We start from the raw sequence: 14,095 nt of genomic DNA, 5'->3' as shown, positions 1-14,095 counted from the left end.
TTAGGGCTGTTCAACCTTTCACTGGCCACAGCGGTCCATCTGTGACATCCCCACTGTGTCCTCCATCCTGGGTGACTCCTGGGCCCCAAGCAGATGCAGACAGAACTTGTCTGACAGGGTGTCCCTGGCTGCCTGCTGCCCAGGAGCAAGGGTGGGGCCACTGGCAGCTTCATGCTGTGGATTAACTCACTTTGAGATTGCCACCCACCCCACGTTCCCTCCAGGGGTCTCTATCTAAGACATCAAGAAGAAGGCTGAACAAGTAGGACACAGAAGTCCGGTGGCAGGCACTGCCAGCCCCCTCGGTGACAGTCACTAGGACCCTTGCCCTAGAGACTCCATGGCTCAGCCCCCACCCCTCCATTGATCCTGACACACACACCCTGCATATCCAAGTGAGCAAAAGACCGGGGAGGCAGAGGCTGCAAAGTGACAGTTCCCATTGGCAGTGTCAGGGCCAGTGACAAAGAAGACCGAGCACAGGGTGACCCCTGGCTGGTCATTCATCTGTGATCTGAGGAAGCCATGTCTCACTAGGACAGATGACTGGGAACAGAGATGGGAAGAGAGCACAGCTTTGTGTCTCTGGGGCAGCTGACAGCTTGCAGGGTAGATGTTCCAGACAGAGGTCCATCCATAAGGGACATCATCCAGTTTGCAAAACAGTAAGGAAGTCATTGCCAAACCCAGGTCCCAAAGGACATAAGGGGACTAAGTAAAGGAAGCAGGAAGTATAGGGGAGGAAAGGGACCAGAACCTGCAAGGAGAGATAGAAATGTTTAGTGACGTGAACAAGACTAGAAAGGACACTCATGTCGTGTCCAGGGTTGGGAGGAGAGGAGCAGTGTGGGATAGATTTATAAGGTGAGTGGGACAGTAGGACAGCACAGGTACTGCAGGGAGCGTGTTGAGAAACTCACAGAAATAGACTGAGGTTCCTGTGAACACTTTGCTCTGTGTCCTGAGTCAGTTTGCATGCATAGGTGCATTTCGTTTACTTAAGAAAAGGGGCAAAGCCAAACTATAGCAGTTTCATCTAAAGGTTTTGTCTTCGAGTATTGAGCATATTAACAGTGGAAGCAGCCACTGCTTTAGCATGAGGCAAACAGGATAGCTGTTCCCATGGCATCTCACCAGCTCTCCGCTGTTGTTATTGCATGTGTTTTGTCCTCTGTGTGTGCACATATGTGTGCGTGTATGTGTGTGTGTGAGTACCATGCACTGAGAGCCCATTCTGTTTCTGGCCCCTGCATCCAGCCTGGCATCCAGCCTGGCATTCAGAATGCAGTGAGAAGGGCAGCCGGGAGCCAAGGCCCGAGTGCCACACCCAAATCAAGCAAGTCCAGGGAATGGCGCTTTTGCTTCTGGCTAGAAACTCAGAACTTCAAAGCTCGGTGGCAGAGCAGCATGCAGACATCTTAACTGGGAAGCTAATGGTTGTAATTTTTTCACCTGACAACCCAATAAATCCTGATCACAAGGAGCTTTTATGGGACCATTTGAATTTCACAGATTTAAGAAGATACCAGGCTGTAGAGTAGGTCTCCTAATGAGCAGTCACCACAATCCACCCATGAATTACTGAGTTTTCCTTGTGGCCAGTGAATTATGTGGTTCTTTGCTCACCCCCACCTGTCAATTCACCAGGAGGATTTTGCATAAAATGCATGAATTGGGGGCACTGTCGTACTAGAATCTGTGTGGGAGAGGTTGTCATTCATAGGGTTAGGACATCAAAGCCGATGTATCAAGAGGCCACGCTTTTAAAACCCACAGATGTGATGCCTTAGCTAGTAATTGCAAGGTTTAATTGCAGGTCATCCCAGAAGGAGCCTGTTTGAAAGTCATAGTAAGTTTTTTTAATAAACACACACACATCCCCCAGTGTGCAAGGGGATGAGGGAGGGGCTGCAGGTCTCCCTACCCCAACCTCTGCGCACAGGTGGAGCTTTCTCCCTCTGCACAAACACACACATAAACACTCGTTTTCCAAATTTAAGGGTAGTGGATGGGAGTGAAGTTCCTAATAAATCTTTTGTGAACTCTAGTCACTAGGTCTGCCGAAATCAGGAACCTAAGAGATTGAGAGGACACAGAAACACATATGTCACCCTAAGGGAGCCAAGAACTCTCCAACTCTCTTGTTGAGCCCAGACCCCTCTGCCACTTGGAGGAGGTCACAAGGCTCACCTGCCAGAGCCCAGGCCTGACCCCAGCAGCCCCGACCTTTGCCCTGCTGCAGCAGTGTTTAACGGTTAGGCGAGTCACAGGCCTTTGAGAGGCTGGGGGAGGCCGTGGACCAGGAGAACAGCGTCTTGGCTATAAGAAGGGGGCTGCATATCATCTCCTGAGACTCAAGGGAATGAGGAAGGAATGGCTGCTAGTGTTTTGGAGACAGGAAGTGGGAGGTGGTATCAGGTCCTGACATTAACCCGAGGCTGCAGGGCTTGCAGTGAAGAAGGCCCAGGAAGGGTGGAGGACTGGGCTTGCAGTGGCTAGAGGAGCCTTAGGCAGCTAGATGGTGGGCATTGCTAAGAATCGCTGCTCACCTGGTGATCATCATGCTGCTGGGGAGACCTGGTACCTAAGACTGAGCTCCAGTGAGACCTGGTACCTAAGAGCTATCCCAGGTTACCTGCTGACTGGCTTTCTGTTCCCATTCTCCTCCAGCAGGGATTGAGCTGGGCTGGCTGTAAATGGCCAAGAGTCCTCATGGGCCAAGTCGGTAACCCACCACATCTCACAGGTAGATGCAGTCTGCATCTCATGGGTGAGCAAAGCCAGCCTCGGGTGTGGAGAACCTGTCTGGAGCCTCTGTCAGGTGAACAGTGAGCAGTGTAAGGTGTGGACACCGTCCCTTCCTCCCCGGCCCAGCCAGGGGCTCCTGGGTTCCTTCATGTCTCAGCCGAGGCCCTGCCAAGCCACCTGGAGTTCCCTACCCTGCCAGGTCCTCAGTCTTCCAGCCTTCCTTCGCTGGGGTTCATCTGGATCAGCAACGAGGGGCTGAGTAGAAATGCAAGCTGCGCCCCAGATCAGCAGTACTAACTCACCTTTCCTCCCGCAGATACGATGTCAGCAGTAAGTTACAAACTTATTTCCCTAAGTTGTTTGGTCTGCACCCGACACAGACACACTGACGTTGCCTGCTGCTTTTCATTCTTCCCTGTCCCCTGAGCATTGATTGAACCCCAGCTAAGCCCGCTGGCTTTAGGAAGCGAGTCTTGAGTGTCAGGAGGAGTGCAGATTCAGATCTCCGCCGCCATCATGGTCCAGTCCTGTGTGTGCCGCCATCCCCTGCAGGTGCCATTGAACCCAGAGGCACTTTTGTGATAGAGGACTGGCAGAGGCGCTGCTGCCGCTGCATGAAAGTAAACTCTTCATCCCCACCACTCTGTTTCAGAACAAGAAGAAAACTTTGAGTTTATCATTGTGTCCCTCACTGGCCAGACGTGGCACTTTGAAGCCACCACCTATGAAGAGCGGGATGCGTGGGTCCAAGCCATCGAGAGCCAGATCCTCGCCAGCCTGCAGTCCTGCGAGAGCAGCAAGAATAAGGTAAGGCCCTCAGCAGGCCATCCCCCTGAAATCAAGGCCACCGATCGTTAAAGGAAAACGAAGGCCCAGAGCGATTCCCCAGAGAGGACAAAAGCCTCAGATGACATGCACGGATGACAGGACCAGGCATTCTCTGCAAGGAGAAAACTCAGTAATTGAAAAGATCAGAGTGCTCTGTGTGTCTGTGCACCACGCACCACGCATTGGTACCCTTGCTTGACCACGCTGTGTGGCAGGATGCCCAATGAGAAGTCTTTATCCGCCCAACCCCAGATAGCAAGCACGGACATCTTAGTACAGGGTGTGGACACACAGCTTCTGTCCACATTTATTGTTGTTGTTATTTGGGACAGAATAAGTCAGAAAAAAAGGAGATATGGGCTTCAAAGATGCAGGTTCTATTCTCATAAATAGATGCAAAGCCCAAGCCGACTTGGAAAAGTCATGCTTATTAGGAAATAGCAATAAGATAGCAGCACACAAGAAGTTTGTGCAAAGCAGAATTTCTGTTTTCTAAGCTGCTGATAAAGCAGATATGTATGCTATTCAGTGGCTAAAGATAATTGTTAGCAAAATTATTATTAGCAAAAAGTATTGTTATTTTTGTTGAATTGTTTAACAAAAATTTTATATATATGTGTATATATATATGCTTATATTTTCTAGGCTACTGCTTATTTAGTGATATTTCTTCTGTTGAAGTTATTGTTCCTTCACTTTTGATGTTTTAATGCTTTAGTGTTTTAAGCCCCTTTCTGGGATATTTTAACCTCTTGGACAACATTTTTGAGCTTTTCTTTTTTTTTTTTTTTTTTTTTTTTTGCTTTTTCGTTTTTTTACTGGTACCAGGGATCGAACTCACGACTTCGTGCTTTCGAGGCAGGCGCTTATGCCGCTGAGCTAAATCCCCAGCCCCTCATTTTGAGCTTTTCAAATTAACTAGAAACTGAAAAAAAAACGTGACATTACCCACCACCCTGCAATTACTTATTACCACTTAAAGAAATGTCTACTGGGGATGTATGGTCAGCTTTGTTATTAAGAAGGGAGGGACTTATTTTATTACCTTCTTTAGCCAGCATAGGCCAGACCACAGTCACCATTGTCATCACGCAGTTTGCGTGCCTTTTGGAAGATGTGAGAAGAACAACTACCGTTTGTTCTGAGCCACATACACCGGTAGCCACGCCATCACTCCTGGAGGGTACACGGAAAGCCTTTGATCTCTTTGTCAATGGGGAGCCGCAAAACACACCACGCCTGAGCACAGGGACCTAGCACTGAGCAAGAGGAAAGGCATTGCCTGTGGATCCTTTAGAGTGGACACAGACAGGCAGATGGGCAAGCCCTGGAGGTTACACAGTCACAAAGAGAAAGAACCAGGCAGACAGTGTACTGTTCCCACCACAAGCCAGTAACTGTTTTACATCCAAGAGTCTGACATGAAATGGTTCAACTCATGAACTGTTCCCCTAGAAATCTAGTTCATTCTGTGTGTCTTCTTGAAATTGATCGATTTTTGCTTGAACTGTACTACTAGAGGCATATTGGAAAAATGAGCCTTAAAAACCAAACATGTCCTTTTTACCCAACACCGCCCCTTCCCAGCTCATCCCTAGAAAATAATCATGAGGGTCCGTGAAGGTGTGGGTATTACAGCACTGATTAGGGTAGAGGAAGGTGGAAGCAACTGAAATAGCCACCAGGGAGACCCGATAAAGAAGTCCGAGTAAGTGGATTTGCCTGTGGCCATTGAAGATGGTGATAGCAGAGACTATATCGAGGCCTCCCATGACATAGTACTAGGCTAAAAATAAAAATGCAGGTTCCAAAGCAATAGATATACACGGGCTCTCTTAGGGGACACACCTGAACACAGTGTGCTTAGCAGAAAGCTCAGAGAGACAGAGACCAGAGTGTTAATACCTAAGTGTAGTGGTCATAAATAGCTCTGAATCATGTCTTTCTCCCTCTAGGCACCTTCTAAACTCACAGTGGTGAACAAATATCTTTAAAATCCCTTCCAAAGAGAACCGGACAGTATAAGTTGTAAGAGTAAATACCCCCCAGCACACTCACATTCTTTTCTGCCTAGCTCGGCTTGGTTTATTGTCACCCCAAGACATCCTCAAATGGACAGTGGATCTCCCGGCTTATGGCAGTGGCCCAGGGACTTTCTGGAGAACTGTGGGGCTGAATCTGTGGAGCTGATGAATAGATTGGCTTATGAATAGATTTGTTTCCTCATTCTTTAATCTGCATATTAATCAATCACCTGCTCCAGGTGGCCATGGTCACACGATCAGGAACTTTCCTCTCTGCTCCTGATACATCCTGGTGTGTAGCATTTCCTTCTCAGCTGTATCCTTCCCTCACTGTGCCCAAAGAGTAGCAGCTACTTGAAGCTTGCCCCTTCTCCCAGCCTCACCCACCATGGTCTCCCCTTACTCCTCGAGGTGATCAGAAGAGGCGTCCAATCCTCCCAGGCTGCTCACACCTTTCCTTGTCTCCTTCCTCTGTTCCCAGTCCCGGCTGACCAGCCAGAGTGAGGCCATGGCTCTGCAGTCCATCCGGAACATCCGCGGGAACTCCCACTGCGTGGACTGTGACACCCAGAGTAAGTGTAGGACGCTGCATGGACCCAAATCTGCCGTGTGTGGAGGAGAGGGGTTGGGGAGTGTATATGTTTTTGTTTGGGTTTTACTTTAACATAATGCCCTCAACCAACCTCGCTGACACAGTTGTGCGTTTGACACTCAAGCGCTGCACATCCCGCTTATGCTGTATATCAGAGCCCGGGCCCACATCCTGTGTCTTATCTGGGAAGCGCAGGTGACCTGTGCTTGATTGGGGGCACTTGCCTGATTTCCTTAAGTGGAGCGCCGGTGGCTCCTTCCTGCCCACAGAGTTCTGTGTTTTGGTTGCTGTTGTCGTTAATGTCACAGCGATATGTTCTGAGTGTTGCCACCAAGTGATTTTTTTAGTTTAAATTTTTTATACCCCAAAGCATTTGAGGGAGCCCATAGAATTGTAATCACTGCTTCATGCATTAGAGTAATCTGATGTCCTTTCGGTTGTCCTAAAATAACGTTCCCGTTGAGAGCATCCCTTAGGTGTTTATACAGACATTCCGAGTTCAGTTCCCGTGACCAGCTTGTTAGCTGGAGTGTTCACTGAGTGGAGGGCTGTACTGTACACAGTGTGCACATCACAATGGTCAGAGCAAAGAACAGGCCAAGGGGAACTCAGGTCCAGACAGTCATTAGCCAGGTGGGTCGTTAAATAAGGAATGTCTGTCTAATTGAGGGTAGAAACTGACTTTTCTTTCTTTAAATCCCAATCCCGAGAAGGCACATTCAGTAAGCTCTGTTCATTCTGAGTGCTTAGCTTTTCGAGGGGAGGGAAAGCCTGCAGAAACAAGGTCCCATCGCTAGGCGAGGTGCTGCTTGGCCTGGGTGGGCAAGGCCATCCTGGAGCCGAGGGACAAGGCCAGGAGCACACGGCTGGCTCTGTGGAGAAGGAACAGTAGGGTCCCTCACTGCAGGCTTCCTGCAGGAGCTGGCATTTGGGCAGGGCCCTAAGGACAGGAAGAGCTTGTATAGCTGGGGATGACTGCAGAGCCTAGGGTCCCTGGGTGCATTTGGGAAAAGAACAGCCAGCAACCTGGACAGGGGTTCAAGACGGGTTGGGGTGTCAGGTGAGGTTTGTAAGCCTTTGTTCCTCACTGTCAGCAGAGTATAGTCGAGGGTCAGTGCAGGGAGAGGTGGTCCTAAACTGAACTAGACAGACCAACCCAGCTGTCCATTTCCAATAGCCTGGGCAAGAGTACAGCGAGTTGGAGACCATCTGGGATGGGTCATGGTCATCTCCACAGGACAAAAGGAAGCACCAGGCCCAGGTCGCTCCAGACACAAGGAAGGGAGAAGCCATTCCTGAGAGGCCCTGAATGGGCAGGCCTGGGAAGGAGGACAGCGGGTCTGTCTTGCTGCTGTCTTCTGTCCCCCGCCTATGGAGCCCTGGGCCAGTCCACCCAGTTCAGCTCCACAGAACCCCCATCCTGTGCTGTCGAGGATTTGCTTCTTCCTGCTCACCGCTCTGTCCCTAGAAGCAGCCACATGAGCATGCCTTGAATATGAGAAGGAACAAACTCATCACAGCCAACACCTGGTAGCACCATGCTTCCCATGTGACAGTCACTGCTGAGCACTCATAGCTGTTAGTCCTTGTGACAACCCCTGGGGATGGGAAGTGTCCTTCTCCCCTCTCAGCGGATGGAGCTGAGGTCCATACAGCCAAAGAGCCTTGCACAGAGCAGACCCAGGTAGGACTCATATGTAGTCAACACCAGCTACCTAGTTTGCCATCATCTTGGGTAGGGTACTGGGAGTAAGTGGTGACTGCCCCCAGATGAGCTAAGCTGTGTTTCCTTCTGTCAGTGGCGAAAGCCATCTACCACCAGAGTCTGCCCCGTCTTTGGACATCCACTGTAGATTGACTTTAGCACCAGGTGAGCCCTAGGCCCTAATTCCTGGCCTCCTGAGGATGTCAGCCAGGTCCAAACACTGCCTCATCTCTGCCTCTACACTGGGTCCTTGTCCTTGGGGCAGTATTGCAGTGTAGAACATTCCCCCTTTGCATGACAAACCCCTGGGACAGAGCTGGCCAGAACCACGCCATGGTCTACAGCCAGGGGCCCCTTCAATGCAATCCCTGATGTCACATTTTATCACCTTTGCATTCATCTCAGAAATTTGCACCCACTCCCATCACCGGCCCAAGGGATACCCTAGGTAGCAGAAGACGCTTTGAGGGTCGTGACACTGGTCCCAGCTCCCTTCCTTGTGGCCTCTCCCAGGAGTGGACCCTGAGCATCGTGTGAAGGCTGCTGTGGGCTGTAGAGAGAACATCTGTCTAGGCACCCAGCATGCACCGTTGTTTATGTGATGGGAACCCTTGAGGCCTTGGTGTAACCAGGTTCTCTGAAGTCAACACCTACATGCCCAGTCTTTCTAGAGACCTCAAGCTGCAGGGAGTTTTTAGCAGGCCAGGGAGCACGTGCAGTCACACATCTGTGGGGAGGGGTGGCCCCATTGAAGTCCAGCCAGTTATCTGTGTGTGACCCCTCATCCTCTTCCCCCTAGACCCCAACTGGGCCAGCCTGAACTTGGGAGCCCTCATGTGCATCGAGTGCTCGGGGATCCACCGGAACCTGGGCACCCACCTGTCTCGGGTACGCTCCCTCGACCTGGACGACTGGCCCCTGGAGCTGATCAAGGTGATGTCGTCCATCGGGAACGAGCTGGCCAACAGCGTCTGGGAGGAGAGCAGCCAGGGCCGGACGAAGCCCTCCCTGGACTCCACAAGGTAGGACCCCAGGGACAGCCCTGTTGGCGTGGGCTTCTGGCCGCCTGGATGATTCAGACTTTTTAATTGTTTCTGTTTGTTTTAAGCCTTGGGGATCTCTCTTTTCCCTCTTAGTAATCAATGAAGCTTCTAAACTTACGAATATATTACTCTAATCAATACATTTCTAATTGTCATTAGAACACTAATTGTGTTTTTGGTTGTTTCTTGTATTATTGTAGCTGTGGTAACCATCAGTGCCCTCCCCTATGGAAAGAAAATGTTTTTTATTTTTGAAAATGTGTTTCTAACTCATTGAGACTCCTCGTTAATGTTGTTATCCAGTGAAAAAACAAAAAATGCTCTGTTTATTTTCAAGGCCGTCTAGTTTCTCATTTTACATTTGCAGCTATTAGAAACCAGTTTCGAGAGCATGCATGGGTATTTCACACTTCAAGGTGGTGATGAGGCCGTACAGGTTGGAAAAGGCTGGGTCCTCCCCATGAAGGAAACGGTCTCCTTCTGGGTCTAAAGCAGTGGCCCCAGGGCCAGGAGCCGTGTGTTATATGTCCCACATACCAAGGAGGACCCTAAGAGTTTTGTCCAGTGGCCTCTTCTCAGACTTCTGACCAGCTGATGGAGATGACTCCCATCATGGTCACAGAGGGTTTCTTTGATTAGTTTTGCTGGTGTTCAGACAGAAAGTCCAAATGGTAATCAACCCATGGGTGAGCCACAGGGTTCGGGATCAGGTTCTGCCGCTAAGCAATAATCGCTGGGCAAGAGCTGGACCTTGGCTGACCAGCCTAAGGCTGCAGAAGGAATGGGTGTGTGGCGCCGCCTCTGGCTGGTGGGAAGAACACAGCTGGCTGTTCCCAGGCTGCTTCTCCTGCTGGAGCCCCTGGGAAGGACAGAGATGTATTTGCTAAAAATTCCTCACTCATTATGAGTTACACTCTACAGTGTAGATGTATCTTTCTTATAAACCAAAGGAAAAAGCTCTTACCCTGATTTGAACATTAACATAGAAATCAGCTGGGTCATCAGCTGGAGAATTCTTGAAAATACCAAATCATACAATATCAACTTTTTTTCCATAGGTAGAGTACCATGGAGAGAATTTCAATGCGAGATGATTGGAAACTAGAGTGAAGTTAGTACATGAAGGAAGAAAACATTGAAATGTTTTCAGTGAAGGAAGAAACATTTGAAAAACTAACTATGAACCTCAGGTTTAGGTTCAAAAGGAACACATACACTATTTTTTTAATATCTAAAGGTTTTTTCTACCCACTAAAATTAGAAACTGTTGGCAGTAGTGCATATAGCTCAGTAGTAGAGCTTTGGCCTGGCATGCCCAAGACCTTGGGTTCAGTCCCCAGTACAGGAAGAAGGAAAACAGTGAGAATGATTAGAAACAAATGCGTGGGTTAATTTTTAAACTTATATGTTGATTTCATCTTCACTCATAAGTGAACACTCTACAGGTATTTTACAGTTTTTTTTTGTTTTTGTTTTTGTTTTGTTTTGTTTTGTCTTTTTCATTTTTATCGGTACCAGGGATCGAACTCATGACTGCCTGCTTGCAAGGCAGGCGCTTATGCCGCTGAGCTAAATCCCCAGCCCCCGGTATTTTATAGTTTTAATTTGCATATTTAAGCTCGAGTTTGTGACTTTTGGTTCCATCTAGTACTATGTACATCATATCTTTACAATTTAGAGATGTTTTGGAGTCTTCCTGTATTGCAGTGGGGTGTCTGCTGTTGAGCCCAGTCCTTTTGTAATCATACTGGTTTCCCTAACGAACAGCACTCAGCTGCAGTCCCCCTAACATGGTGTTTTCCAAAGGTAAATTTTAAATTCTTAAATTCTGTCCACCTCCAACGAAACAAGCAGGCATGAGAATTGAATGTTTCTTTGGACCTTGAATAATTCTGTCAGGGAATGTTGCTTTTGATTAGATTTAGCAAATATTCATTGAGCACTTCCTCGCAAAAGAGAAACAATAAGTGAAAAGTCTACTGTGCTATGAGACCCTAGGGTCCACTGAGGATGCCCAAGCTTGGTAGAATTCACAGAGGGGAGGGATTCTTATAGCCAGCATATTTTGGGAGATTTCCTTGGAGAAAGAGCAGCTGAGCTGGTCTCTAAACTGTAGAGTGACTTCCAGGGGCAGGGCTCGAGAGGGGAGGTAGGCCTGGGAGGTTGGAGTGGTCTGAGCAAAGGTAGAAACACACTGAATAGACCCAGCGTGTGAACCAGGTGCACATTGGCCCATCCCTCCGCAAAGGGCTGGACTTGCTGGTGGTAAGGTCTAAACCAAGCGAAGGCTTGAGAAGACCTGGGAGGCTGAGAAACACCACACACACACACTGTTGGGATGTGGGGAATGGTTTGATCTGTTTAGTGTTCAGTGTATTCTGCTTGTTCCCAAGAGGATGTCATTCAGCCAGCTGGGTGGATGGAAGGTTCAGAGATGAGACTACAGGCCACTGTGGTTGTTATGGTTTGTGTCTGAATATCCCCCCCAAGCCTCATGTAGTCCGAGGGTCAGGATTTTCAGAGGTGGCTGAATGTAGAGTTTGTGTTTGATTCATGGTCCAACGATGGGATTAAACCATGAGTGCTACACCCACCCTAGGCTGAGTAGCATGCATACAATGCAAGAGACAAAAAGAGTCCTCTCCTATCTCTCTCTCTATCTCATTGCTTTTGCTGTCTTCCACTGCCGTGAATTATTGTCCCTCAGCCAATGTGCCACCCTGCCCTGGAGCCAGTCCATTATGGACTGAAATCTCCACAAACTGTGAGCTAAACAAACCCTTCTCCCTTTGACCTTGTGTGTTGGGGTATTTTTGTCTCAGCAACAAGAGAACAGTAACTAAGATAGTGGTTGAAGGGGAGCATAGAGGAAACCTTAGAAACACTGTCCCCAACAACAAACAGCACAGTCCAGCAGTTCAGGACCAATGCAAACACCTGCCACTTTTACCACTTCCTACAGCAGGGGCCACCATCCCCACAGGGCATCCCACCCTTGCATGAGAGCCAAGAACTAGTCTGGGGCTTGCCCCACCGAGCTGCCCGCTCTGGTGGGCTCCTTCTGTAGAACCAGAGACAGCATAAGCAGACCAGGGATCTTTTAAAGTGGCTCAAAGGTGATACCTGAAGAAAGCTTTTCCTAAGTGTTTATGTCTATCCAAGGAAAAGCCAAGTGCACACACACACACACACACACACACAGGGATTGAAGGACCAGGGGGAAGAGGAAATAGCAGATCGTTCTCCGAAGAAGCAGCCTGTCCCAAAACAACCGCTCATTGGTGTCACCCAGGCTTGCGGGCAGCTGAGGAGACAGGCGCCCTGCACAGCTGGCTGGCCTTCTGCCTGTTGTCCCCACGCCCCCATTAGGGCAGCTGAGGAGAGCTCATAATTGGTTCCAGGGATTCTCAGCTGCTCTGAGAACTGCCGTTCAAACTTGAGCAGCATCGTGATCAATCGAAGCTGACGGCGGCTGAAGCACTATTGACTTCGCCTTCCCAAACAGGGGAATCATTAGTCAAGGAAAGCATCTTTTAATTACTCCCAGGAAAGGGGAAGAAAAAAATCTTTTTGGACGGATTCTGCAGCAGCTGACAGTTTTTTTCCAGCACATTCGATATTAAATTTATTGTCGCAGGAGGGGAGAGGATGTCCTTCATTCCCCTCTGTAATGGGGGTTTAATTTGGAGAAAGAATCACGTTAGAGGGGAGATCAATGAGACAACAATTAACTACATCTGGGGTGGAATCAGAATTCCCCTCTCTAATTGCTATTGATACCGTTTAAGCACACACTTAAAATATTGATTGTAAAGGGGAATGGTTGAGTGGTGTAGAGGTAGTCAGAGTGGGCAGAATTAACTGGGTTTTAGGGGTAAGGAGAGTTTCTGTGTTGGACCCTGATGGAGTATGCTGCAGAATGGGACCTGGAGGCCCCAGGCAGGCGGGCAGGGCCCTGGCTTCTGGTCTGAGGACACGGGTAATAGTCGCCTGCAGAGAGAAGCCTCAGAGCTCCTGGGTGACCGCTCCACATGTGAGAATAATAAACTCGGAGGCACTGCAACAGCCAGGTGAGCACTTCAGGAGCGAAGGAATGGGATGGAGAGCAGTGGTCATCCGGCCACACATGTCAGGTGCCTTTTTGTATCAGGACCTCAGGTTTCCTCTGTGTTCATGGAAATAGGGGCCCAGGCAAAGCCACCAGGAGTTGCTCAGCTGCACCATGACCCCGAGTTGTTCTTTGTTATCACCTCCCTTCCACACAGGAGCCCTGTGTGTTGACCTTTGTGAAAATCGTCTCCTCCCAAGCCCTAGCAGAGCCCTCCCGGCAGAAGCGCCCTCTGCTTGGCTGCCTGGGCTCCTTGCTCCATCTTTGTCTTTTGCATCAAGGCATCTGGCCAGGGAGATTCTGCAAGGACCTTGCTGCCTGCATTTCCACACAGGTAGCCTATTTACTCGGTGCCTGGGACCCTGCTGTGCGGGGAGGGGGGTGGGGTGTCAAAGCAAGCTGGAAGTGCAGAGCTGTGTCTCCATTTCCCTGAAAGCTCTGGAGAGAAGCTCTCAAATCACCCATCACCTTTGATGCCACTACAAGTTGGCTGATTTAGTATACATTCTTTTCCCTTTTTTAGCATCCTTTTTTCCTTTTTTTTTTTTTGTTTTTAAAATATTATTTGTAAGTTCACCTCCCTGCCTAAACTCCCTTCTGGTCTCTAACCTATAAAAAGACATCGCCTTGGTAAGGGCCACCTCCGAAACCCGCGTGGGAGAGAGAGCCGGCCGCGCACTTCCAGACGGAAGCAGTCCGCCTGGCGCAGGGAGTGCCGTCTCCTTTTGATTCTACAACACCACTTTCATCTTATTTATGCACATGGAGATATTGATAAAGGGGAAATGTATCCAAACTGAAAATAATTGGATCCCTGCCGCCGACTCTGAGATATTAAAAGCAGCACCACTTGGCCGCCTCTTTGTCTTGTTAGGTTTGATCATCAGATCACAATATCATAATCTGAGGCTCAAATTTCTGGCCTGAAGATGCAGTGTTCCCAATGTGGCCTCAGGGAACATCGCTGCCCACGCAGCCCCAGGATTGTCTCCTCTGATTATTTTTCAACAGTTCTTGGCCCGCGAGGTCAGTGTTTTGTCTCTCTTT

General features: G+C 49.1%; 1 protein-coding gene across 10 annotated transcripts in view; it reads left to right on the top strand.

The window, feature by feature from the left end:
* The window catches only part of Agap1 (ArfGAP with GTPase domain, ankyrin repeat and PH domain 1), a 488,546-nt gene that overhangs the window by 414,538 nt on the left and 59,913 nt on the right, over window positions 1-14,095 (top strand). For all 10 annotated transcript variants that reach the window (XM_003474578.5, XM_003474579.5, XM_013157542.3 and 7 more), the window contains 3 exons: window positions 3,401-3,555; window positions 6,082-6,172; window positions 8,697-8,919. In XM_003474578.5, the coding sequence (XP_003474626.1) occupies window positions 3,401-3,555; window positions 6,082-6,172; window positions 8,697-8,919 (469 nt within the window). The remainder of the gene's footprint in view (window positions 1-3,400; window positions 3,556-6,081; window positions 6,173-8,696; window positions 8,920-14,095) is intronic.

This window comes from Cavia porcellus, unplaced genomic scaffold (genome assembly GCF_034190915.1).
Source record: "Cavia porcellus strain 051 isolate PalLab524CR breed Dunkin Hartley unplaced genomic scaffold, mCavPor4.1 scaffold_26, whole genome shotgun sequence".
NCBI classification, from domain to species: Eukaryota; Metazoa; Chordata; class Mammalia; order Rodentia; family Caviidae; genus Cavia; species Cavia porcellus.
The sequence above is the reverse complement of the archived record's forward strand: the minus strand, read 5'-3'. Positions and strand labels throughout refer to the sequence as shown.